The sequence below is a fragment of the Phalangium opilio genome, unplaced genomic scaffold, assembly GCF_054372755.1.
Source record: "Phalangium opilio isolate 3A_F unplaced genomic scaffold, DU_Popi_V2 ptg000487l_1, whole genome shotgun sequence".
In the NCBI taxonomy this organism is placed as follows: Eukaryota; Metazoa; Arthropoda; class Arachnida; order Opiliones; family Phalangiidae; genus Phalangium; species Phalangium opilio.
The window spans coordinates 1,111,345-1,137,121 of record NW_028324237.1 but is presented as its reverse complement, the minus strand read 5'-3'; the positions used below and the strand labels follow the sequence as shown (position 1 = coordinate 1,137,121).

Below are 25,777 nucleotides of genomic sequence, written 5' to 3'. Positions count from 1 at the left end.
CGGATATCGAAATAAACTGTCGCCACTATCAATGAATTTCCGCCTACGTACTTTTGAGTTACTTGGTCATAACTCATCCTACATTTGATACGTCACAACCTCTCGCTACTTTGTACGTGCTTCTTGTTCACCGGCTACGGATTACGCGAAATAATTTTAGCACTGTGATGGGCAGGGTTTTATAGATTACCCGTAATCACTTTCCAATGTACCGTCGTGTACAACGACCACACTTAGTGACCAGCCCCTCGGATCTAGCGGCTGTCAAGCCATAATCATGGCAAGGATATCATTACTCGTTCTTAAATAACTTTGAATATTTTCCATGATTTGTAATTCAATGGGGACACGTCTTAATTACTCGCCTTATATTGACTATGAAATATGTCGGTTTTTTCTAACAAAGCATTGGGGTCGACATTGTCACACGAACACCTTAGTCTAATCGAGCGTGGGATTCAGATTTCAAAAATGTGGGAAAGAAACGGTGTAACCATTTCAATCGAAAGGGGGATCCGATTCATCCTCGCTAATATTATTGGCGAATAAAGAGCTGGAGTTTAAGCATAGCCCACTCTATCATGATGGAACATAAATGTTGATAATTAATTTTAGAGATTGATTCCACGGTGTATATTCATTCTGTAACGAAAGAGAGCCATTCGCACTCTTAATGATTTCGTAACAAAATTAATGTTAAATGTGACGTCACCCATTTGTCTTGGACCTATCAGAAATTTAGAAACTCCCGCCTACCTTTGGAGTGTGACGTATTTCACGGACCATCCCTCGACAGATTTTTGAAAAGTCCATCAATAATGAAATAGCGTGGTTATTGGGCCCAACTGACTGGAAAATATCAATGAACATGGGGTGCACAACATAGGGTTACGAAGATATATCCCCCAAACATTGACCCCTATAGCAAAGAAAAATCCAACAATGTAAAGTACGACTTTAAACCGAGTATCCACCTTGTTTGAACTATTAGACAATTTCAATAGCCTTCAATCTAAAAACATTTAGTACCTTATCTGCGGAAAGTTATGAAATGTGTAGAAGCATGCCTACGACGAGAATGTTAAGCCAATCCCAAGTTTCATGGTGTTTAGCTAACTAATTACCGCACAAAAATAAATTCAAAAATTGTTCGAATGCAATGGATGCTGGGAGATTATCAAGCACCATGAAACAACATTACCGTCGAAGGCATACATTAATACATTTTATACCTTTCTGCTGAGCAAAGGTACAAAACGTTTTTAGATTGAAGGCTATTGGAATTGTCCAAAATTTCTAAACAATCTGGTTACTCGGACAAAGTCGCACTCTACATTGTTGTTGGGGGCCAAATCTCCGTAACCAAATGTTGTACACCCCATGTTCTTTGATACTTTCCACTCAGTTGGGCCCAATAAACACGTTCCTTCATTATTGATGTACTTTTCAAAAATACCCTGTATTTATATGTTGTTTAAAAGCATTTCGGGTGGCCGTTGGAAGCAGAAATCATTGCATCAACAAACGAGTATTTTCTCTACCTCTAGAACCTAACTATTTCCGTAGTATTTAATGAGTATCAAAGTCACCATTTTCTCTGTCAGACTTTCTCTCCAGTTCAGGGAACCGAACAAATAAGAATGCGCTTATCAAAAAGCGACATTTTACCTCAATGAAATGATAGAGTTCAAAGTCATTAGGTTCAAATAAAATGGGCATGTCGGGATATTTTAAGATATCGTTTAAGTTATTTATGTTGCGATCAATGTCCACGGTCAGTTTGGTCGACAGGTTGGCTTTAAAGTTTTCCACTAAAATGAAACAACCCATAAAATAGATGGACAATACAATGTTCTTGATAGTTTCGCATTTGTCAGAGACACCAAGGAACGCCCGGGGTAGTTGCGGCACGAATTGTTTTGCAATCGCAAAGATGAGTTTCCAAAGAGTGTAATTCAACAAGACAATGAAAATCCACACCTATAAAAATACGCCTACGGGTGTGAGACTTGACTTTTCGGTTTCATAGCAAGTTCGAGCCGTCACAATTTCTTAAAGGGATAGGATCAACGTTTTCCGACTAGTACAAGATGAGGGCAGTTTTAGGTAAAAAAAATGTGCCTAACATTATGTGTGCCAAAAAAAATCGAATTAAAACGTTTAAAATTAAGAAAAGTACGTTAGATATTTTGAAATTCAAACTAGCCGCGAAATACTGCCCAACTTGTTTTTCACACTATGACGTTGTAAATGTCTCTTGATTCATTGGTTGTTTGGAAATAGGAGAATGTAGGGGAACTCAAGTTGAGGATAGTAGGTTTTTTTTCCGTCGTCTGCTACAGGAGCCAAATAGAAAATGTCATCGTCGACGTCGAGTCGTAGCTCGGAATCCGAAATATCAGACGGGCCTGACTCTGTAGTAGAATCCGATAGTTTAGACTCGGTTGAATCTTTCGAAATTCGTGAGTCAAGTGAGGAAAATTCAAAAATTCGGATAATTCGTTACTTGGTAGACTATGAAATGACAGAGATTTGTCCGAGTCTGTATTGGTACAGTCAAAAACAACGCACTTTCTACGACATTTTGGCAAAGGCTTAGTTTCCATGATCGATTTTTTTATTCCAAGTGGCCCTAAATTCAAGCTTTTAAGATTTATGTTTCAAATTAAATGTGCTAAACCTCTTACTTAAACGATTTAATTGCTATGAAACTATTTAGCTTCTTTCACGCCTCTCAAAACACGTAAATCGAAATAAAAGTTAAGGCCAAGTTTTTTTGTGATCCCAAGTGAAATAGTATGAAAACTACTGTTAGTCGTAAAGCTACCATATCTTCAAATAAGAGAAGCGTATGGAGGGGTGGGTAGATGTTTCAACCGTGTTTTTGCCAAAACGACACAGGAGGGGGTAGTGATCGGAGTTGTCCCAAAAAACAATACTTTTAAAAATTAATTAAAAATTGTTAAGTTATTAAAAGTATCAATATATATATATTTTTGAAAACGTAATTTTAGGTTCTATCTGATTTTAAAATATGCAATCTTTTCATTAGTAGCCAAAACATCGATTCTATCCCTTTAATTCCAGTATCAAGTAAATGTGATGTTGCGTACTCGAACCTTTTTCACAAGTCAAAATATTTTATTCGAGTCGTAAAGTGAATTTGAAACATTTAAAGAACTTCCTTATATTAATATATTTGATGTTTCAAATTCAGTTTTGTTATTAGTACAGGCAGAAGTCCATTTATTTAGCCTAGGAAGTAACCAAAAGCGGGGTTTGGGTCTCCTCTCTCTTGTGTAGCAATCCTGAAGAAGAGCGACACATTCTCCACCTCGCGATAACTTTTCTCAGATCTCCGGTTTAGGTGCGACACGTACGCCAAAATTTTCCCTATAGAGAGAGAAACCGCCATTGGCTGAAAATGAACGTTGGATCTCTAAAGGGACCGGAAACGACCTCGTTCCATTATAAAACCGAGCCCAGAGTCAAGGCATTTCAGTTTTTTATAATTCTTCATAAACCTTTTGAAAAAAAACCAATTTAATGACCGGGCCCGTTCCCTTCTCTATTTTTTTATAATGCAAATTTGCTGTATATAGGAATCCACCCCATTTTCCGGACCCTTTAGAGATCCAGCATTCGTGGGCTGAAGAAGTCACGCCCCGTGAAGAAAGACTTCGAGATTTCAAACAGGGTTAGGAAAGGGGGGAAAAATAACCCCCATACACGGAGTTAAAAGGAGTTCTTACCCCAGAAGAGTCGTACGCTATACCAGCTATTGTAATTGCTTAATTTCTAGGCTAATTTAGTGGACTTCTGGTACAGGAGACTCGTTTAGAAGTAAGAAATTCAGAAATATTTCCGTAAGGACAATATTCACATTTTTCATAAGCCTCATACATTTTCAACTTTTTCTGCCCTTAACATACATGTACTACCTTTTTCTAGAGTCTTTGTCCGTTCCTTTTTTTAATCCTTCGATAGCTCAAGCACTATTCAGCATAGAGAATTGATACTCGAGAGTATGATACATAATATAGTTGCCCATCAAAATAGACTCAATATGTAGTCGAAATTCCAGGCACGTTTCATAAATTTTATCTCTAGTAGAAAATTATTATGATTTTCGATGTCAGTGGTGCCGATTTATATTATAAGCTTGTCTTTGTTTACGGGATATTTCAATTTATTTAAAGAACCTCGCACGGTTAACCATAAAATGGATTTCACTTAATTTTCTACATACTGGCAAACCAGATAAAAACTATGCTTTATTCGTGGACCGAATCTTGAGGAACTTATCTGAACAAAATATTAAACCTTCCTATGGTGTTAATGATGTAAAACATGCAGTTTGTCAAATTGTCAACGAATTGTGACTGTGCATAAAGCAAAAATACAAACAAACAAAGCTCTTTTTTAAGTATTTGTATAATTAAACTTTATTACCTGTTAACTAATTCGTCATAAAATTAAAAAATAGGAAGAAACATCCTGCATGGAAAAATCGTTTTAATTTTCCATTTTTGTGGAACTTAGGTGATTCTCAATTTTACAAATATAAACATTGCCTACATTTTTAACAATACAAAGAAAACCTAGACACTATCCAAGTAGAAATCCCCTTCGCTGATAACGATAATCAATTTCACATTATTCAAAAGTTAATATTTAATTATTAGTAAAATTTCAAATTTGGGAACATTTCTCCATTTTAAATACGACTTTGGACTTTTGACTTCAAATTGGTTTTCTTTTGATGGACAAATATATTAAGTGTCATAGCCTCAGGTATCATTTCTTTATGCTGAAGAGATCTTAAATTAACGAAAATATTAGAAAATAAATAATTACATAAATAAATAAATTAAAACAACGGAAAATACATTTGAAATGGAGTGCACGTAAAATTTAGGAAATTGAACTACAATGGCATTGTGCGAAGATCTCGATGGCTTCGTTATTTAGATTTACCATCTAGTTTCCCTTAAAGGGATAGAATCGGCTTTATCTGAGTTGGTCACACTAACATTGGTTTTCTATAAATTAACCACCCCTAAAAACATGGGGGTCAGTAGAAATCGCGAGAAAAATTTATTAATTAAAATAAACGTGAATAAAAACTAAAATTTTGAACGCCAGATTTAAAATCGGCCACCATTTTCAACCCATTACCTACGTAGGTAAAGTTCGGCCTCTGATTGGTTGGTAGTAGTTGGAATGAAAACGGTCGTTTAAGGAGTAAAAAGTAGTAGGAACGAGAATCTAGGTCAGCTTGCCTGGTGAATCGTCGTCTGCTTATATGCTTAAGAATGTCAGACGAGAAAGTATTTCTGATCATTCCGACCTGAATCTGAGGATGAAAGTTCGAACTCTGATTCTTTGGATTCAGAAAATTCGGAACAATTTATAATAAACGAATCTGAGGGTAGTTCTTCTGAAGTAGAAGAATTTGGTGTGCAGCCATACCAATTCCCGTCAATCTGTATCATACTGCGCTCACAGAATGAATCCCCCTACCAGTAGGAAAAACACTACGGAGCCTTAGAGACTTATGAAGTCGAAATTGGTAGAGACGAACTAGTAACGTTTTTCGGTGGTTCGGCTCTGTGTCACCAGGTGCCCTCATGATCGCAAAACAAGAGCATTTTGGATCTTTTAATCGTAATTTAAAAATCATTAATTAAACTAAAATATAAAAACATATATATTTTCAGAATCCTTATTTGTCTATCTATCGAAATAAATTAACCTTATAGGGATTTATTGCAATGAAATTAAAAGAAAGTATCCCTTTAACAAAAACCACTAAATTTCGAAGTAGTTGGCTAGCTAGTACCTGTACCCTCTGCGATTAGGAATTTTCCTTCAAAGAAATATACGACTACTCAAAGCACCTTGAACTTTGGCTTCGAGTCTTACTCGAGCCTAGGCTCATCATTTTCAAAGGCTCGATACCTAACTCGAGACTCGAGCTCAGCATTCGCACATTCCTACTTCTGCCCATAGTTAATTGAAATTCTAGATCATGCGCATCGACCCTCTGACCGGCAAATAAATTATAGTAAAAAGACATACCTGAGGATGGAAAACTTCAAATAGTCCGGTTAATGATACTTGGTATTCAGCTTCGCGATAAATTGACAGAACGTTCCGTTCGTAGAGCTCAAATGGGTGAGTGTAGGATTTGTTCGGGGGCATCGGAAAATTAAAGGTCGTAGAATGCATCCAAGGTGTAGAGGCTAAATCGCCGTACTAAAACAAAACAAACCTTAAACCAATATAATATACCGTGTGTCGTGTAGAAAAACAATACTTGCCAAGTCGATATGATCGACGACAGGTGAGTACGTTATGTTAACCCTAAAAAAACTAATAATTTATCTCTAATGTTTACATTATTTTGAAAAACGCTGGAAAAAATTACCGGCCTGTCGGATACAAGAGAAACTCATAGCAAAGGGTCTCTCCTGGATGGTATTTACTGAAATCTAATGTTTTCGTAATAAAGTTGAAGTGATTCTAGAAAAACCAAAAAGGAGACAACAAGTGTTGAAACCAAAATTTAAACTCTTCAAGCCGAGTCAAACACTAGCTTCCCAATAGTTTCACCCGAATATGCAACGCTTTCTGCTATTTAATAATAAAGAACTGTGGTTATTATTATTCATGCGTTATATATAGATCTCTTTACAACTAGTAGCTTATTTACACACCATTATCGAGCCATGTTTAATAAATACTCCAAGTATTTCAACGTGATTCGTCTTTTTTTGGGGGGGTTGGAAAGTGCGTGTTATTTTTTCATGTATTTGAAACTAAAACGCCACGTGATATTAACATAGCTAGCGACCCTCACCGCGATTCGCGTGACCTCTGAGCGCCAAACCCAAATTTAAACCAATTCTCTTTGCGTGTGCTGAACTAGTATTTAGGGTTTTTTTAAATAAATTTTTTTGTTCCTATACATGTGAAGAGCGAATGAAAGTCGAGGAAGGAGGCGCAGGCTGTTAAACAAATTTTCAAGCCCTTCCCCTAACATTCACTCAGTTATTAGTATGGGGTCTATGGTCTCTTATAGATTCCAAGAAGAAGATATCTATTCCTGATGGAACTTATAGTTCTACGTTAGTAGCAGTATTAGAAGTATTAACAAAGGCAAATAGAAAGTAACAGAAATGAGGAAGTAAGTAGGGAATCGGCGACGTGTGGTTCACGTTGCCACGTTGCTAAAGTAAAATTATTCCCCTCTCACTGGTATAGTGGGGATTTTTCACGAGAAGTAAATTTATTATAGCGAGAGTACGTAAACAATGTGGCCTAATCATGGGCTACATTATTTTCAGGTATATTTTGTGATATTTACAAATATTAAGATTTCGAATTATAAGCCTCGGTTGTCAAATTTAAATTTATACCATATATACAGTGTGGTCGAGATCAGACCAACACCTTCCTTTGTGGACAACCCTCAATACTTCCAACGGATGACATCTCTATACTAAATTGCACAGGGTGTAAATAAATGTTTGGTTTCATGTTTTATTGTATGCAGGTGACAACAAGTGACAAGGTACAAAAAGAATACTGGAGAATATGTCTGAATACAAAAAAAATGTTTTAAAGCTCAGTCCAACGACTAGTCTTAGAACTTAGACCTCAAATCACAACCTCTAATCTGTCTATAAACACTTATATACAGAAATATTTGGCTTCTTGAGTTACATTTAGTAATTTGGAAACTTTTTCAAATTTTAATGTCTGTTTCTAATTATTTTTGTCTACTTCATTCACACTTCCTTTTTCACGTTTTCGTCTATTACTATATTCTGGAATCTTTAATTCTCTATTGAATCTGACTCACAGATACAAAATAGGCTATTTATGATCTATATGAAAAAACAATGAACGCAATTACGTTCTTAATAAAATATAGCGCAACTTTACTCTGGTCAATCTCGATAAGTTCAATAATTCAGTAGAGTACTTACCACTAACACTAAGACTTTCATTAGAGTTCTGGGATCCATGATGTAGACAATAATATATAATTATATATGTTTCGAAAGACGCAAGTATGATGGACACACTAAATTTGGGAATAGAAAATTAAAAGAAAAGAAAAACTATTTTTTAGGCTTCGTAGACAATTTTTAAAAGCTTCGGGACACTGAACAAGATGGTCGAGGCACACCGTAGCATTATTGCACACCTAATAATTTTAAAGGCAGTGACCCCCATAGGTTTCTAAAATTTATCTTATTTCCGTCCCTGCTTAGAGGATTACCGACACAATAACTCACTCAGTAAAACAAACCTAAGGTAGCAACCCTTTTTTCTCCTTTGCGTGCATTCTCTTTACTCTTTATTTTATTTTACTGATTTTCTTGCAAATAAATCGTTTTCTTATATTTAAAAGTTTTCATTATTTGAAATAATAGACAACCTACTAAGAAGGGACATTCTATTTGAGCGCGGAAAACTTGTTAATTTTCCCTTAGCATTCGCCTAAAGTTCTTTAAGATAATCGGTAACATCTCAGTAACACCCTGCCCTTCCGTTAAGTAAATGTGAGTTATTTTCATCAAAAATCTGTTCTATTTATCAACCTTGGGAAATCTAAATTATAAATGAAAGACATTTACCCTTACTAAAATCCTGGTGGTCCAATTTGGTCGTCAAAAAGTGGTACCAAGATCTCTCACAGAAAATTGGCATTGATTAAAATTAATAATCGAAATTCTAGTTCAATAATGTATTGACGAAATAAAAATTTATGTTTTCACTTCTATGTTTAATCTCTGAACTTTTATACTCGACAGTAAAATATTCCTATTCGCGACTTGAACCCGAAATGCGTAGTTACACGTACGCGTTAAAATATAAAGTGTCAGAAAGATAGCAATCAGCTTTTAAGTGCTATATAACACGCGATCTAACATTGCCACCTTTCAAGCTGGTTCGCATCTCATGAATGTTTTCAGGGTTCGTGTTTTTCTTATCTAGTATTCTCACTTGTGCAGGGGTGAAAGATTAAAAACAGAACAATCAATATTCATGATGTAAATGAATTTATCCATTAATCAACAAAGGAATCATATCTGAACTCGTGTTATTCTACTTGTGATTTAAAACTTTGCTAATGATCATTTTAAAACACGGAATCCTCAAGCGATTTCCAAAACATTACCTAGTAGAGGGAACGAATACTTAACAAATTGGATCGATTTTCTAAACCCTTCTAGTAGAAGATAAACAAGTTAGAGAAATGAACATTTTACCTCACCGAGTCAAAATGAGAACTATCTTCTTACTTATCAACCCAACTGAAATATTGATAAGCATTAGCCTGTGCTATAGCTTAAAAAACAAGTTATTCAAGTTTTATATAAAGTTCTATTCACAACTCGGATGCTATGAAAATACTTTCCTCTCATTATACCTCAATAGACAGAATAATTGCCAATTTTTCTAAATACTTCAGCTGAAATATCTCTTGCCGCAAAAAACGAGAATATGAATAAAAGAATGAAAGTATTGCTTGATCAAACCTTTCGCTACAACGAACAAGTTATGGTAATGTCCCATGACTCTATTAATATACCTAGAACTATTTATTTAACACCTTTCAGTGTCACATAGCACCTTTCAGAGTGTAGCATAATATCTTTAAGAGTGAGGCATAATCAGGGGGTACTGGTGTGTCAGGCCCTCTCTGCAGTTGGTTTGGCCCTCCCTATGAAATTCATGGGGGAAAAATATGGAATAGCTGGCCCTAAATATACTTTTGGTAGAAGACAGAACATTTAATTTCTGCGATAAAATGTTTAATGTGATGTTACGTCTTGGAATTTTTAAAAGTAATTGCAATTCTGATTTAAGCTAGATTCCCACTCGACGGAAAACACGACGGAAACCCGGCAGAAAGGGGTTCGACCGAAAAATCTTTACGCCGAGTCCGACGAAATTTCCGTTCAGTCGGGCGTAAGTTGTGTTCTATTTTTTCGGACGTGTTCGGCGTTACGCCGGTGTCTCAGCCAATGAAATTATCCCACTGAACACGTCATAAATTTCAAGAGCGCACGCACACGCGAGTCGATTGATAGCCGCCATTTTTTTGTGGTTGACCAAGGCTTATCGGAAACATACTAACAAGAAAGCAAAATTAAACTAACGGAAGTAAAATGAGATTTGATGTTAATAAGGAAGACATTACTGAGGAGGTTAGAAAATATCCCTTCTTATACGATCTAAGCGACAAGGGGACAAAGATACCAATTCAGAGTGTGAAATGGATGTTGTGGAAACAACTCATATCTGTCACGTTACCCAAAAATATCTACCGCCAAACTGAAAATTCAGTCGTAGTGTGAACGGTCTACCGCCGGATTCCGGCGTAAGTTAAAATGTCTTCCGTTGGTTGCGTGATTTCCGCCGGGTTTTTTCGGTCGAGTGGGAATCTAGCTTAAAGATAGATTCTCACTTGGCAGCCATCAATCGATCTCGCGTGTGGGTGCGCTCTTGAGGTTTATGACGTTGTCAGTGAGATAATTTCATTGGCTGAGACATCAGCGTACGCCGAAGACGACCGAAAATTAGAACACAACTTACGCCCGACCGAACGGAAATTCCGTCGGGCTCGGCGTAAAGATTTTTCGGTCGAACCCCTTTCAGCCGGGTTTCCGTCGTGTTTTCCGTCGAATCTAGCTTTAGGCGTTAAAAGTAACGCTCTGAAAATAGCCCTTTTCGCATGTCGGAGGGTAAAAGTGGGGGAAAATGCGAGGCGCATGCGTGTTAGTAACAAAGTGGATAAAATAGCAGACTAAGGTCTTAGCCTCCGCGTATTTCCTCATTATTTTAGAGGCATCAACTTTGCCATTAAATCTGATAATTTTCGATACATTTTCTTAATTTTTTTTCTAAGAAATTTGGAAAAATAGTGTAATAAAATTCATTTGAGCCAGTGGTTTTTTAGTTCGTTCAATTTTGTAGCATTGTTCAATTATTTTTTTCATATGATTCTTAAGCCTTTGCACTATGCCTGGATGCTGTGTTGTGGTAGTCGGTGGGATGCAAGAATCAGTCGTATAAAGTAAAGAGGGATGGTAAAACAGTGGAAATTAAATTTCACAGAATTGTTGTGAAAAGGAGAACGAGTTATAAATCGAAAATGTTGGAACTGAAAAGACGGGGATATGTAGGATGCATTTCGTTAGTGGGTATAGGACCCTGGTCGGGAATCGGCGGCCCTCGCGGGGAAATTGCTCTTTTTTGAGCTAAGGTCAAATCATAATGGGCGTGAAATGTTCTTGGAAACATCTGGCGTGGCTTATTTAATGTTAGAGACGTCATAGACTGACGAAATACGATTCTTTCCCGCTTCAATACTTTCATTGGCTGCCTAAAAAAGTGAAAATTATTCTGCTAACTTCACCCTCTATCCGCTCGGTTCCTAGTTTGAAGCGAAAAGACATTTACCGCCTTCAGGAGATGGCTAAGCCGACGATAGGGGAGGAGCTACTCTTTAAAAAAAAATAAATAAGTAAATAAGGGCTCGCCATATGTTTCCACCATCAAGGGAACAACGGGAGCCTTTTTAGCCATTCCAACCCCTCCATACATTCCTGTTGATATTAAAATTAGCATTATGACAATTAACTATAGGGTAGTCATTTATCATTCAAAAACTATGAAGCTCAAACTTAGTGTAAACATAGAACTAAAGCTCCAGAGATTGAATAACGTTGTTAATGATTTTGAACATTATTATTACCGAAAATGGAAAATGCGGAACGTTGGTAATGATTTTGAACATTATTATTACAGAAAATGGAAAATGCGGAGTACTCTCGTCTTCAGAATCGTGATCGATCGGATAGTCGATACTTGAAAAGAATTAGGCATTTAAGATATTTCCCCATAGACTTGTTTGTCAGTGGTGCAGGTGCATTTTTTTACGAGAGGCAAATTTCGTCATTCCTTCTGTATCATTTGCGAGATGATCTCAAAAAATATGATAAAAATAAGTTTTACATTGGAAAAAACAATTACGAAGCTGTAAATTCACACTACATATTCAACAAGAAACTGCCAAGAAGCATTCTCGAGCAACTTGACTATTTGTAATATACTAAAAAACCCAAGAATTGAATGGTTATCATAGCAGTTACGTCTCGTATTTCTACAGGTGTTTGCGATTTGTGGAGACTCGACAAGCTACACCTAACGAACGGATATACACCATGAAAAATGCACCCTATATGCTTCCTGAGTCATCGCAGATTGAAGACTTTTCGCCCTTGTCAGTGGAATTTCTGTTCCGGGCCTTCATTGTCTACTTCTGCGGCATTTCGACTGCAACAATTGTCGCCATTTGCGAAGCCTCGTCCACTTTATTCCATGCAGGCTTATTCTATGGTAGATCCTGGTAAGTTTATGCAATTCTTGAAATATAGGTTTATGGTAGGTTATTCTATGTTGCTGGTAGGTTTATGCTATATTAGATCTTGAAAGATCGGTTTATGCTATTGTAACCTTATTATGTTAGATCCTGAATGATTGGTCTATGCTATAGTCTGTCAAACGAAAGAAGAGCCCTGAGAAATTTGTCCAAATTGGTGTCGCCACCATCGACCCCATAGTACTTCATCAACTGGTTTTGTTTTGTCAATAGTCGTCTGTAATAAAGTCTGCGATAAACAGATAGGCTTAATCGCAATAGAACCAATACATTTTGCAATATATATTTAATATGTTTATGTTTCATGGTTTTTTACGCTCATCGAGTATTAGAGAATATAAAACAAAATTAACGACAAGACACCAGTTTTATCTTTGTTGAACTAGTATTGCAATATATTTTAATGACATAAGTTAAAGTACTTGTCCATAAGTAGTTCAGAATCAAAGCGTCTTCAGTCCAAGTCTTCATCAGAGTCTTCGCTGTCTTCTTGCATATTCATTTTAAGAGGTTCAATTGTGGTTTCGATGATGGAATCTTTTTCCCAATACTCATGCATTATATTCTTGACGTAAACTTTATGAAATAATAAAGCGTCACAAGTCCAGAACCCTGAAGTACGAAATTGACGAGGTTTGTAAAAGTAGAGGTCACGCGGTAGTGAGGATTCCACCGTACCATTGCCAGTTTAACCCGATTGAACTAATATGGGCACAAGTGAAGAACGACGTTACGAAGCAGAATTCTGGTTTCAAAATCTCGACGGTCAAAGATGCAACACTGAGGGCCATTGAACGTGTGACGCCAGAGAATTGGCGTAAGGCAATAGAGCACGTCGAGAATATAATGCATGAGTATTGGGAAAAAGATCCCATCATCGAAACCACAATTGAACCTCTTAAAATCAATATGCAAGAAGACAGCGAAGACTCTGATGAAGACGTGGACTGAAGACGCTTTGATGCTAAACTACTTATGGACAAGTACTTTAACTTAAAATATATTGCAATGCTAGTTCAACAAAGATAAAACTGGTGTCTTGTCGTTAATTTTGTTTTATATTCTTTAATACTCGATGATCGTAAAAAACCATGAAACATAAACATTTTAAATATATATTGCAAAATGTATTGGTTCTATTGCGATTAAGCCTATCTGTTTATAGCAGACTATATTACAGACGACTATTGACAAATCAAAACAAGTTGATAAAGTACTATGGGGTCGATGGTGGCGACACCAATTTGGACAAATTTCTCAGGGCTCTTCTTTCGTTTGACAGACTATAGGTTATTCTACGGTAGGTCCTGAAACACATGTTTATGCTAGGTTATTTTAGTTGTATAGGTGGAAGAATCAGAGTTTGTATTAGGTTTGAACATTGAACACGCATGAATACTGATTAAAATACTAGCATTTATGTAATACCATCTAAAAAACACCAATTTTACCATGCACCAGTGTCTTATTAGAAACTAATACTGAATTTCATAGGAATTTTACTAAAATACCGGCACTAATACAATACTACTTAAAAAACACCAATTTTACCCTGCACAAGTGGCTTATTAGAAACTGATACTGAATTTCATACGAATAATACTAAACTACTAGGGATTTATATAAAATACATGCAAAAGTTATAGCTGAATACTGCTTAAAATACACATGAATAATATTAAAATACTAGCATTTATATAACACCACCTAAAAAAATCACGGTGTGCCGTGTCTGAGAGGTGGGAGTTGTGTATCGGAGGAGATACATGATTTTTTACTAGCCTTTTCACCAACCTTTTAGTCCAGAATTCAGAATTGAAATTACTCTCCATAGCTTTCACCCAACCACCAGGTGTAAGTTATATGACATTAAGGGGGAGGAGGAGGTCGAACTTGGTTCATAACAAAGGAATTTCTCCCCATCTGTTTCTATTTATATGTAAACACGTAAAGGGCTTAGGGGGGGCGTGGCAGTGCCACTAGATTCCTTGCATTGCTATCAATGTAATTTATTTTTCTTTAATTGGACCACCCAACAGGTTTTATGACATTAAAAGGTAGTGAACCTTTAAACCCATCTATTTTTTACTTACGTAAACATATCCAGGCATGGGCTTTGGGGGGAGGGTCGAACCATTTGTATTGAATCAATGGAATTTATATTTGGAGTGATTTATAACTCACACAAATGTGTTATGTCCAAGTTTATGTCATTGAGCGGGGCGGTGACACATCCTACAATGGGGTTCAAACATTTAATTGATTACAGGTGGTTGCCCTGAGGGCATTAAACGGACAAGTCTCAACAAGTTTAAGATGTTTCCGTTGCGTTAACAGAAAGGCAATAGATCATTAAATCGAAACATTAACCTAATACGTACTATATTTATCAAAATTATCGGCAACGTAATCAAAAATCTGTGGAAAACGTAAAACGGTAATGAAAGAAGCATCATTCATAACTCATTTCGTGTTAGAAGTAAAAAACAATCGAAACGTTTTTGATCACTACCTTACAATTGACCGATACCAAAACGATCATTTCAAATTCCTAAAATCCCATAGGAATACTTGGGGAAATGAATAATCCACCGAAACGAAAACAGTCATGTACATTGCATTTTAGCAACACGAAACGAGTCATTTGAAAAAATATTTCAATTGTTAAAAACGTTTTGATAAATTTTAGCTAAATTTATCAAAATTACTCTATGTTTCACCAAAAACACTTTTGATTTAGCACAATTCCACCAATTTTATTCTATTTAAATAAAAATTTATTACCTCTTGACCCCCCCCCCCCCTCTTAGCAGAAACTAGTATAACAATCTTTTACTATAACAAAGACTAAGTTAATTAAGTATTTCTAGGGAAACGTCAATCAATTCGAGCACGAGTATTGTATATGTTTACAATGCCGAATCATTTACATAGTTTCACACTAGAATTTCACTGCTATTTACAATGTTCTAGGGAAAAACACATATTTTAACTAACACCTTTAGAAAAGACATACATCCCAATATACTAAAGCAGAATATAGGACCAGCGAAAAGTTCAAAGTACAACACAGAGTGTCATTTAGCTAATGTCAGTGCATGAATCGTGGATTTCTAGCAATAGAAAGAAATATTGTTCGCAACATTTTTCTAACATATAAAAATGCTTATTTGGGTTTCCTAAATTCCCCAAAGAATTGCATACAAAGTATGAAAAAGTACTGACTTCAGTTAATCCAACTCACTTTGTTTCTTTAGTTGCCTTAAAATGACGAAACGAGTCATTTGAAAAACAGTTCTCATGACTAAAAACGTTGCGATGATTTTCGCAATATTTATCAAAATGATTTGATGAAAAGCATATTTTCATTTATTTCAGAATCATTAATTTCAATACATAACTAGATGGTGTTGCAGACTTAAGGAATTTAATTCTCTATACCTCAAAACTAGCTTTACTCTTATAGTTCCAATTTATTTATTTATTTATTTAACAAGAGTCGAGGGATAGGGGCGTGAATCCGCCAGGGCTTGGGTACGACCCCCCCCCCTTCCATGGCACAATACGAGAGTATATACAGACGGGGAATATTACAAACAGAAACGTACAAATGAACTAACAAAAGAGAGAAATCTTACGAAATGGTTAAGTTTAAACATTCAATTACGTCATTAAAAATGTTCCTTAATAATACATTTGAATATCATGAAAAATACTGGTTTTTACACCAATAGTTACAAAATTTGACGCCTGCTTTGACTAAATTTAATATGGTAACACTAGTATTAGGGTCGCTTATTCTTGAGATGTTCAGACTTTAGGGTGGTGCTTTCCTCGATTGTTGTCTGATGTTCATAGATTTTTTAGTTACATTGGAATTTGTCCTTTCTTTAATTTAACCACCCACCTTGTTTTATGAGGGTTAGGGGGAAGAGGTCGAACTTGATCCATAACAAAAGGATTTATCCCCATCCGTTTTTATTTTTACTATAAAGACGTGTCTTAATGGGTTTAGGGGCATGGCCAAACCATTTGTATTGTTATGAATGGAATTTATTTTGTGATTTATTGCTTTTTTAGTTGGTGACTCTTCCTACCACGAAACATTTAATTCTAGGTGTTTGCCTTGAAGGCATTATCCTGACAAGTTTGAAAGGCGTTTTTGATGGGTTAACCGAAACCATGAAAATATATGAGTATTTTTCCAGAACTGTAGACTAGGAGACTAATTTCGTTCTTTTTTAAAGGAAATAACGCTCTTTTATCATCTTTAACGTAGCAAATAATGTAACAAAGCTATCCTAAATACCCCATTTTACCTTCAATCTGTCAGTTAAATCAAAAACTTTCAGTGCTTACATCTCAAGTAAACGCTGTATCAATCTAGGATTAATCAAAACACTTGTTAAAAAACAGTACATTTTTTAACCTTTTTTTATCGCAAACCATACAATATATTGTGATTTTCTCGCTCGATGAAGTCTCTTAAGCCGATCTTAAATACTGGTTGGGGGTTCAACATTGTTAACAAGTTGGGTAGAGTAAAACAGTCCTTGCCAGATATTTACGCCTATACAGAACTTGGCGAGATTAAGAATACTTCGGTAGAAAAATCATGCTCAAATCCTTGTTTGTTTCAGTCATTCTCACAAAGTCTCTGATTTTTTTGTGAGGTTAACAGGTTTATTTAATTAGGGTTTACAAATAAACGTTAGAAGACGAAACGTTGTTGTGTGCCGTTTTTATTAATGATTGATAAGAGAAATCCCTTGAAAATCCCTTGACTCTATCGTCCCCATGATACGAATGCGTCAACATTTTTAAAATTTAGTGCTTCAAAGTCTTAATCCCTCGTTAGACGGACAGTGACGTTTTTCAGACAAAACCATAATTTTATTTTGGAATACTGGAATTATTTGTCCATATAGGACCAAATTGCTCTGGGTTTAGCTTTCTTTATTTACAAACCTTTCACAATCAATTGTGTCCTTTTTAAAGGTATTACAGTTCTATCAGTATACTAGCCAGTAGCGAAAATTATCATTGTACTATGAAATTAACCCAATCAATAGCATTTCGGAGTTATACGCCTTTTGTTATGCCAGTTTTGTATACACATCGGTGGAGAAAGGATTTAATGTTCTATTCCTGCGAATGACGTCTAATGTTTGGACTTGTTTTGAGAATTTTGATCCGCAGATAAACCTTTTCATAACGAATACTAGCTCAGTAGCCACTGTCTCTTCTTTAAAAGTTTAGAAATTTAGCCTCTTAAGGAATTAAATACGTTATATTTAAATGTCTAGTTGCTAGCTGGTTGATGAAATATTTTATTGCCTATTCCGTAAACATGTTCAGGCAAGGGCTTTGGGGGGGGGGGTTGGTCGAACCATTTGTGATCATTGGAATTTACTTTTAGAGTGATTCATTGCTTTTTTAATTGAGTAGGCCTACTTCTCGCCTACACAATCATAGTATTATTCATGACGGCGAGAATATCTTGTCATAGGTTAGCATTTTTCTTTGAAAAGTGTACAATGTGAAGATAACAAAGGATATTTTCACAATTGAGAATCACTAGAAACGTTTTACGCACCATGTTTTTTTTTATTTATAGCCCCAATAAAATTGTCCCTTATTTGCGGTGTTTGTAGCAAAAATCTATTTATAGGCCACTTTCTTGTTGACAAGTTATTTGGCATAAAGCAAAGCCAGCGTTCTTTAGATATAAATTCGGTAAACTGCTAAAAGGCATGGGTCCGAAATGCATTGTGAGATAAAATCTGGTGACTGTTAAGCAATAAATCAGGTTATTGTTAAATTATTGAGGAATGTGGGCGTGTTTATTAAGAAATTTAGTATAAAAGCGGCTTAGGAAATGATCAAAATACACAGTCGATCTTCAAGCACCGAAAGATAAACATGGATCCTGAAACTCTCCGTACAACTTTGAACGAACTGAATATAAATAGACCTTGGCCGTTACGTTTAATATACGAGTTTTATTTCTATCTGTGCGACTATCTGAGAATAGATCCTTTGTACGGACCTCAGACTCTGCCACAACTCGTAGTACGTGGTGGCTTAAATGCTATTCGAGCTTGCCTCGACTTACTCGAGTATATGAAAACAGTCGCTCGAGTACCAGAGGACTGTACTACTATAGATGAATTGGAAAACTTAAGGAATCTAATTCCTAGTCCCTTAATAACTGAATATGTAGATCGCCTGGCGAAACGACAAGCAGAAATTGAACGGGATATACAAGAAGAAGAAACACTTATCGCCGACTTCAACAACTCGCAATATGACAAAGAGATAGCCGCGTTTTTAGACGAAAAGGGCCAAGAACCACCCGTAGAGGAGATACTATTGAACGATACCTTACCGAGGGAGAACGGTTCTGCAGAGGCGCTTTCTGACGAAGAAATTGATGTACAATGGGGAGCAGGAGCCCAGGATCCGCCCACATCTATTGACACCGTAACCTCTTGCGAGATAATAGGACAAAGTGAGAGATTTTACAAACATTTTAACATGTATGGTAGAGAGGTAGTTCTTAGAATTACTGAAGATCCCATAGCTAGTGTATGTACCGTAACCAAATGCATTCTTAGTAATACCGGCGGCTCTTCTCCGGCGATTGAAGGCCTACAACGGAAGGTTTCTGACCGACTGTTGGCGGTGCCTGAAGTCGTTCGATGAGAAGAGCACCAGACGCTGGATCTTCCTAATTGATGGCTCCTCCATGGAGGCCATCAAGGAAGCCGGCTTCGAGGGTCTTACTGGTGTAGATGTCGGGACATTTAAAGTCCTGAATGCGCCAAAGGACCCTCTCCAGAATGCCTCTGAGGCTTCTGAAGAAGAGGGCAATACTGCAGCCAGCGTGAGTGGGGAGCTGGCAGCAAATATTGCTAGTATTAATTTAGAGCCATCCCTTCCAGATTGCTCAGACATTGACCTCGGGACAGAGTCCGACTTCTTGAAGGACTCTGATACCGAGAGGACCTGCGCTCCTGTTACTGGGATGGAGCTGGGGGCCGAGGGTGCTGCTGGTGGTGGCGAAGGAGATACCGGTCCTGGATCGGGACTCCACGCTACCGCCAAGCGGTAGCCGGGGCCGCCTCTCTTCCTAAGTCATGAGCATCAAGGTGATCCAGATCAACCTGCATCACTGCAAAGCAGCCTCGGCAGTTCTCTGCCGGAGGTTTGCCTTAGAGGGCCTGGATGTGGCCCTCATTCAGGAACCTTGGATTCATAATGGCAAAATCCTTGGTTTAAAGAATGCAGGTAATATCTCTTATGACTTTACCTCACCCAACCCCAGGGCGTGTGTTCTGACCAGGAAGGGTCTTGACCAAGGGGGGCGCATGCTAAGAACGAGTTTTTGAGATTTTTCGGATCGCGCCTGGAGAGAAATTTTTTCCATGGCAGTGACGTCATACGTGGGCAGAATTCGTAGGGACTCGCATTTCTTGGTAGGCTTATTTTTACAAAAACATGTCTGTCAGATGCTTAACAATAGTCGAAAAAATACACACTATACTTCAGAATATGATGGCACTATTTAAATTTAATTGGGATTTAAATATATATATGGGTATATATGGATTAAGGAACATTATTATTTTTATTGTATAATTAGAGATGTGAGTCTGTAATTTACCAAATACTGCGTAAATTACCGATTTATATCTTACCGTAATTTTAGAATGGTAATTTGCCAGCAGGTAAATTACGTAAATTACCGCGGCAATAAGCCTGTGAAAACAGAAAATACAGTATAAAGGCAGTTTTGGTTATTCCAAAATTTTAATCGGTAATTTACAAGGTAAATTACCATTTTTAAAAATTACGGTAAAACTAACAAGAAAATGTAGAAGATTATCTTTTACAGGTAGCCCAGCCAAAAATTTAAATTCCTTATAGAAAAATAGGATTCTTTTCTGGAATTAAAGGATTTTATAGGAGAAAAAAATGTGTTTTTATAGGAAAGTATAGGAATAAAAATGATCAAATATAATACTATTTTGGCTTAAACCATGTAAAAGATCTTATAACAAATTATAAATTGTTTACTTTGAAAAGAGGAACTTATTTAAAATAAAATATATAAAAACATCCTGAGCAAACTCCGCTATTTCGTAGTCTAGTCAAATGTAATCTCCAAAAAATAGCTAAAATTTTATAAATTTGAGGCTAAACTGTACGAAAACATTGACTAAGTCGGCAACCGTTTGACTTCGGCCGCTTTTCAAATCGCCATCGCCATCTAAACGGAAAAAAAAGCTTCGGCTCCAAGCCCGACTCCGGGCTCCCGAGCCGAGTCTGGGAAAGCAGAGAGGGAAAGAGAACGCGACTCTTGTTGCTTGCCCACGTTTGACGTCATAAATCGGGAAATAAAGCCTCTCCATCCCCCCTTCGTGAAAGCAGATTTTGCTGCTTTTAGAGAAGCGGGAATGCTCCAACCTAATAGTGCATTTTTCTATAGTAACCTTGGGTCTTGACATCCTTCCGCTTCCGAACTACCTCACTAGGGATACTGCTGTGATTAAGGTAATGCCCTCCTCTTCTGGAGAGGCAACTGGCCTTATCATGGCGTCTGCTTACTTTCCCCATGATGCCACTGGCTCCCCTCCACCACAGGAGGTTGTCACTCTTGTCGACCGCTGTGAGAGGCAGGGGGACAGGCTCATTCTGGGTTGCGATGCCAATGCCCACCATGTCACGTGGGGCAGTAGTGACTGCAACAGACGTGGTGATGAACTGCTAGAATATCTGGTAGGTACGAACCTGCATATTCTCAACAGGCACAATGAGCCAACCTTCGTTACTTCTAACAGAAAGGAGGTCATTGATGTCACCCTGGCCACAGGCAATATCAGTCTGTCGGTTTCTAACTGGCATGTGTCTAATGAACCGTCTCTTTCGGATCATAGGCACATCTGCTTCTCGGTCGCGGTCAAGTCAACTTCGGTTAAGACGGAACTGCGTAATCCCCGTCGGCTACAGGGAGGAACTTTGCATCCTACTCAGAGGTAATGCTCCAAAGCTTTCCTCGGTGCTGGAATTTGATTTGGCAGTGGATCTCATGCAACAAGCCATTATCAATTCCTACCACCACAACTGTCCGGCGAAGCCTGCCAGCCGGCCGAGGCTCGTTCCTTGGTGGAATACGGAACTTGGCAAGCTTCGCAAGCTCACTCGTAAACTCTTTAATAGGGCTAAGAGGACTGGGGATTGGACTATTTATAGACAGACCCTTAACAAGTATAATAAAGCCATCCGGGAGGCCAAAAGGAACTCCTGGAGGGACTTCTGCGGTAGCATCTCTGATGCCCCCGCTACTGCCAAGATCATGAGGATCCTGGCTCACGATAACACTCACCAGCTCAGCACCATCAAGGTGGCAGAAGGTGAGTTTACCAAGTCAGGGACTGACACCCTTAAGCATATGCTTAAGGTACACTTTCCGGACTCCGAGGCTTTTGACCCCACAAGCACCGACGCTCCCCCCGTGCACTTTCGAAGAGCACACAGGGCGGACTGGGGCATCGCCAATAAGATAGTTACATACTCTAGACTTAAGTGGGCTGTAAATTCGTTTCAGCCCTATAAGTCCCCTGGCCCAGATGGCGTCTTTCCCGCCCTCTTTCAGGAAGGCATAGACGCCATTGGCCCCTATCTGTGCAGGATATTTAGAGCCTGCATTGCTCTGGCGCATATTCCAGATATCTGGAAGCGCTCGAAGGTTATCTTTATTCCCAAACCTGGGAAGACGAGCTATCTTGAGGCTAAGGCATTTAGACCTATCTGTCTTACCTCTTTCTTCCTAAAGACTTTAGAGAAATTGGTGGACAGGTATTTGCGGGATGGTGTTCTTTCCCACATACCCCTGTCCACTTTTCAGTTTGCCTATCAGAAAGGCAAATCTACAGAGACGGCGCTCCATGGCATCTTGAACTGCCTTGACAGGGCCATCGAGTTCAAGGAGATGTCTTTGGCCATCTTCCTTGATATTGAGGGGGCCTTTGATAGGGTCTCTAGTGAAGTTATCCTTCGCGCTGCGGAGCGGTTTGGTATTGACGACACTTTGTGTCGTTGGATAAAATCCATGCTCACGTACCGTAGGGTGACGGCGTCTCTTCTCGGGGAATCCTTGGAGATCTCCACCGACCGTGGCTGTCCTCAGGGAGGGGTTCTTTCCCCTCTTCTTTGGTGCCTGGTGGTGGATGAGCTGCTGGGCCGACTCGGGGAGAGGGGTGTCACTGCTTTGGCTATGCGGATGACATCGCAGTGATTGTTACAGGGAGGTTCCCTGCAACTATCGCTGCACTGATGAAATCTGTCTTACATGATGTTGAGGAATGGTGTAGGGAAGTTAACCTCACCGTCAATCCCAATAAGACTGTCCTTATACCGTTTACCCGGAAAAGGACTAATGACCTCTTCAATGATATTTCCTTCTTTGTACAGGTTTTAAAGAAGTCCTCCGAGGTCAAGTACCTTGGCGTGACCCTTGATGCCAAGCTTACTTGGAAATCCCATCTTGATCTGAGTATCAAGAAAGCCAAAGTTCTATTTTGGCGTTTAAGGAGTTCAGTCAGCAAGTCCTGGGGTTTAAGCCCTAGCGCTGTAAACTGGATTTATACTAGGATCATCAGGCCAGTGGTCTCCTATGGAGCCCTTGACTGGTGGCCCAGGGTTCGCCTTAAGACAGCCCAAGATGAACTACGCAAGCTTCAAAGGCTGGCGTGCATCGGTATCACGGGGTCCATGAGGACAGCCCCCACAGCCTCTCTGGAAATCCTTCTCAATATGCTTCCCCTTCACCTCTTTATTGAGGAAGAAGCTATTATGGGAGCCTGTAGGCTCAACAACCTCGGCTGGTGGAAGCCCAAGCACTGGGACTTCAGTCACACCAAGCTTTTCAGTGAGTACAGCAGTACTGAGCCATCACTTGCGATGGTCTCAGATAAGTCTGTTATATCACACCACTTCGACAAGCCCTTCAGCGTACACTTTCCCAGTCGCGCTGTTTGGGAGACCACCCCAGTCCTTGGAACTGGGGGGGAGTCCGTCTGGTTCACGGACGGCTCTAAAACGGACTCTGGAGTTGGTGCCGGGGTCTACTGCTTGACCAAGAAGTTTGGTTTTTACGAGAGCCTTGGCAACTTTGCCAGCGTTTTTCAGGCGGAAATCATGGCCATTTGCTTATGTGCGGATTTCTGCAACAAGAAAAACTACCGCGGACGGGCGATTCAGATTTATTCGGATAGTCAGGCCGCCCTCAAGGCGCTAAATCAGTGCCTTGTCGATTCTAGACTGGTGCTCAGCTGCCTGGATCTGCTGAGTTCTTTGGCTGCCCGCAACAAGGTTCAATTGCTGTGGGTGCCAGGGCACTGCGGATACCTGGGCAATGAGAGGGCTGATATGTGTGCCAAAAGGGGGGCTGAGGCGAAGTTCTTCGGACCTGAGCCTGCGGTTCCCATCCCCCATGGCATCATTCGCCATAGGATTCACTGCCGGATGTCTGCACTTCAACTGCAACTCTGGCTTGACATGGATGGGCAGAGACAAGCCAAGGAGTTTGTCCCGGGTCCTTCTATTACTAGGGCAAAGGAACTGCTTGCCCTTACCAAAAGCAAAATTAGGCTGGTCACCAGTCTCCTCACTGGACACTGCCGGCTGAATAGACACCTGCACCTACTGGGCATCGTTGATGACCCACTCTGTAGGTTCTGCCGGGAGGAAGAGGAAACCTCCTCCCATATCCTATGTTGCTGCGACTATCTCGCGGCCATGAGGTTTGAGCATTTCGATATGCATACTATGGAACCTCACCAGTTCTCTACTGTCTCGGTCAATCGGATTTTCCGATTCATCGAGGCGACAGGACTCTTCGCAGTCTAACCAGTTCGGGGCGCACAATATACCCTTGGTATCGGTGCTCGACGCGGCGACGCGTCACCCCCTTCAACAATAACAATAGTAAGTACAGGCCTACGGATTGCGTCCAAATCACTTTAAAGAGTGCGGCAAACATTTGTAGGTCCGAACTAGAATTCTCTTTTAGAAGAGCAGATCAAGTCGACCCCAATATTCTTTTTCACCAGCTTAGTGTTATGCTTTATGATGACGAAATGGAAGCATTTTTCCTAGGTCCTGTTAAAATTATTTTTAGCATTGTACGATTGCCTGAGGGCCAAGAGCGCTCTGAAGGCCGAGAAATTAAACCTTTCAATCTATTTTGCAAAGATAGGCGAGGTATTGTCAATTCTGACAACCTGTGTTTAGCCAAATCCCTTTGTGTGGCTATAGCGCATAGAGCTTATGTTGACGATACATCGGGTGACAAGACTCTAAAGACCCATTACGAATCAATATCTAAATCTAGATATGAGAACAAAATGCAGAAAGAAGCTGCTTTAGAACTATGTCTTATGGCAGGAGTAAGGTCTAGTGAGTGTGGGACGGCTGAGTCTTTTCAAAAGTTCAAAATTTATTTAAATAAATATTCGATTTTCGTGTAAAAATTTGAAAATAGTGTTCCTATCTTAATTTTAGGTGAAAACGATCCCGATGATACTAGGCCCCGCCTTTATTTACTAAAGGAAAATAACCATTATAACGTTATTACAAAATTAAAACCACGTTTTAATCACGACCGATTCTGTGAAAAATGTCTCGTACCTTATTGGCGAATACAGTCCCATAAATTTAATGACTTTTGTTTTAGTTGCATGAGACACACTATCTGTCAAGGCCCCAAGATAGCTTGTGAGTCTTGTTTACGAAAGTTCTTAGGAGCTGATTGCTATCAAAGCCACTTAGCATCTTCCAGCAGTAAAATCCGCTATGTGAGCGTCTTTTTCATTGTAAAGAATGTTTAAATATTATTGATTTTGAAGAACCGAAACGCATACGTGTGGGGAGATATTTTGTCAGGTCTGAAAGAAATATCAACCCAGCAATCACTTATGTTATATCCAGCTTATCCAAGATAAACCTCTGAAAGTGTCATCTGTTAAAAAGCCTAGGCCTAATCAGCCTAACCTTATGTATATTTTCTTTAACGTAGAATGCGTACAAACGAAGATGTGTCAGGAAAAGTTAGGAGCCTATGAACACCAGCCTATCCTGTTAGTCAGTATAACCGTGTGTGAGTTTTGTATAGATGAAACATCCCTAAATTTTAACTGTATTATGTGTAGTCAGTTTGGTAAGCGTAAACAGCAATTATCAGGCGGTAATCCTATAGCTTTATTTTTAGATTATTTAATGCTATTGCATGCCGTCAAGAACGTCATCATA

General features: G+C 38.6%; 1 protein-coding gene and 2 long non-coding RNA genes across 3 annotated transcripts in view; 2 read left to right on the top strand and 1 right to left on the bottom strand.

The window, feature by feature from the left end:
- Nucleotides 1–25,777, top strand: part of LOC149593696 (uncharacterized) — a 91,284-nt gene that overhangs the window by 48,419 nt on the left and 17,088 nt on the right. The gene's annotated exons all lie outside the window — the stretch shown is intronic.
- On the bottom strand, nucleotides 6,126–8,768 carry LOC149593699 (uncharacterized). Its single transcript, XR_016379527.1, has 4 exons — nucleotides 8,649–8,768; nucleotides 7,995–8,092; nucleotides 6,431–6,525; nucleotides 6,126–6,366 (listed from the first exon to the last, which is right to left on the bottom strand). It is a non-coding gene; the product is annotated as an uncharacterized LOC149593699 (long non-coding RNA).
- On the top strand, nucleotides 11,725–17,621 carry LOC149593698 (uncharacterized). The gene is made up of 3 exons (XM_089861669.1): nucleotides 11,725–12,125; nucleotides 12,191–12,430; nucleotides 17,462–17,621. The coding sequence occupies exons 1-3, from the start codon at nucleotides 11,833–11,835 to the stop codon at nucleotides 17,619–17,621; spliced, it is 693 nt and encodes a 230-aa protein (XP_089717795.1). The 5' UTR covers nucleotides 11,725–11,832.